At 34.6% G+C, this 1,627-nt stretch overlaps 1 protein-coding gene across 1 annotated transcript in view; it reads right to left on the bottom strand.

Moving 5' to 3' along the window:
* Nucleotides 1–1,627, bottom strand: part of NEK1 (NIMA related kinase 1) — a 103,478-nt gene that overhangs the window by 9,623 nt on the left and 92,228 nt on the right. Inside the window, exon 31 of the mRNA XM_003792844.3 lies at nt 603–811. Within this exon, the coding sequence (XP_003792892.2) occupies nt 603–811 (209 nt within the window). The remainder of the gene's footprint in view (nt 1–602; nt 812–1,627) is intronic.

The raw sequence follows: 1,627 nt of genomic DNA, 5'->3' as shown, positions 1-1,627 counted from the left end.
AAAAAAAAAAAAAGTTTCCAAATCAAAAAAGACTGGTAAGACTTTTTTCCTTTATTTCAGATTAATATGAGGGTATAAACAATTAGTTTACAATGTTTGCATTTGTTAGGTAAAGTCCCTGTCTTACGTAGTTGTGCCCCTGAGTGTACCCAGGAGGCATACCATGTGTACTTACATTATGCCTATGAGGTGAGAACTCACCCATCCCTCTCATTGCTCCCCTAAGATTGCTAAGATTTTAAAAACTAATTTTAGTATTAACCCTGCTGATTAGCCACTACATATGGAAGCTCTCTTTGTAAAACATAAAGTGGTAAGAAAACTAAGTTATTATCTTTATTACTAGAAAAATGAGAAATGGAGAATAAACAACAGAATAAAAATGCTTCAAAAAAGCACTGATATAATTTAATGGGAAAGAAACGGAAAATTTAATTGAAAGGAAACTGACAACTATACATCTGTATGAAAAAGAATAAAAAAGGGGAGAGACATAGAGGTACATTCAGTTTTACTTATAGTTGGAAATGGCTCATATCAGACATGGAAAAAATCTACTCCATTTGCAATGTTCACACACAGTTTGCACCATGGCCACACACCTGAGTGCCACTCCTCATTCAAGGCACTTTCACTGCTGGGACTGTCCTCCTCCTCTGCCAGCCCTGTTCCAGTGGCAGTCTGCTCCACATCACTGTTCTTTAAGATCGACTCTTCCTCCTCACTGTATTCCTCACCAGGTTGTTCCCTGAGTAACTGCTCCATTGACGCCTGGAGCTCTTGTAAATCTGTGTCAGTTTCTTCAAACACACTGAAATTTAAAAAGTTAAGCTAAACATCCCTAAAACTTTACCTTATTCTGAAATTTTACTTCAACTCAGTATGCAGACACTTCCTTCTACCTAAAAGTACTAATACAAGATAAAAAGAAATTTGAAGAAAACCTGTATTAGGTTTTGCCAAGAAATTGAGGACTACTACAATTGATAAACACAGTGCAGAACACACGTATTCTAGAATATACTAGAAGAATGACTTGCTTAAAATGGTCCTGATCCGCCAGAGAATCATGAACTCTCAATAGTATTCATTGCTTAAATTTTGAAATAATGTTTTATTATTTTACGAGGTTAGTCTGTAAAGATTTTTTTATGTGCTTTCTAAGACAAATATAATCAAGTATTTTTCTCTAACATAGTTCTGAAATTTTTGAAATCCCCACGTGGATGTTGTAATGGTTGTACACTAAATGAAATGTTTTCTATATTTTACAAATAGAAATACTTAGGGAGTTATATGTTGAGGTTAACAGGATGATCCATTGAATAAAAAAAAGTAACCAGAAACCTTATCTTTAGACGCTTATTCTTATTTTTTTTTTAGTCATCTGTGAACCCAATGAGTGTATAGGTTGGTAGTCTGGCCCATGGTCCCAGTGTCTTCTGGTCTTGTCCAGGTACAGCTAAGCTTCACTGAGTAGACTTTTCTGTGTAATTAGAATATACTAACCATCATAAACTTCATTGGAGAAGCCTGTTTACAAGTTATCAGTCAAGATGTTAATTCTATTTTCATGAGATTATAGATGCTGTAATTAACTTATTAATATCTTACATTTAGGCTCGGC

Source organism: Otolemur garnettii, unplaced genomic scaffold (assembly GCF_000181295.1).
Source record: "Otolemur garnettii isolate 467f Iridium unplaced genomic scaffold, OtoGar3 scaffold00061, whole genome shotgun sequence".
Classification (NCBI taxonomy): Eukaryota; Metazoa; Chordata; class Mammalia; order Primates; family Galagidae; genus Otolemur; species Otolemur garnettii.
The sequence above is the reverse complement of the archived record's forward strand: the minus strand, read 5'-3'. Positions and strand labels throughout refer to the sequence as shown.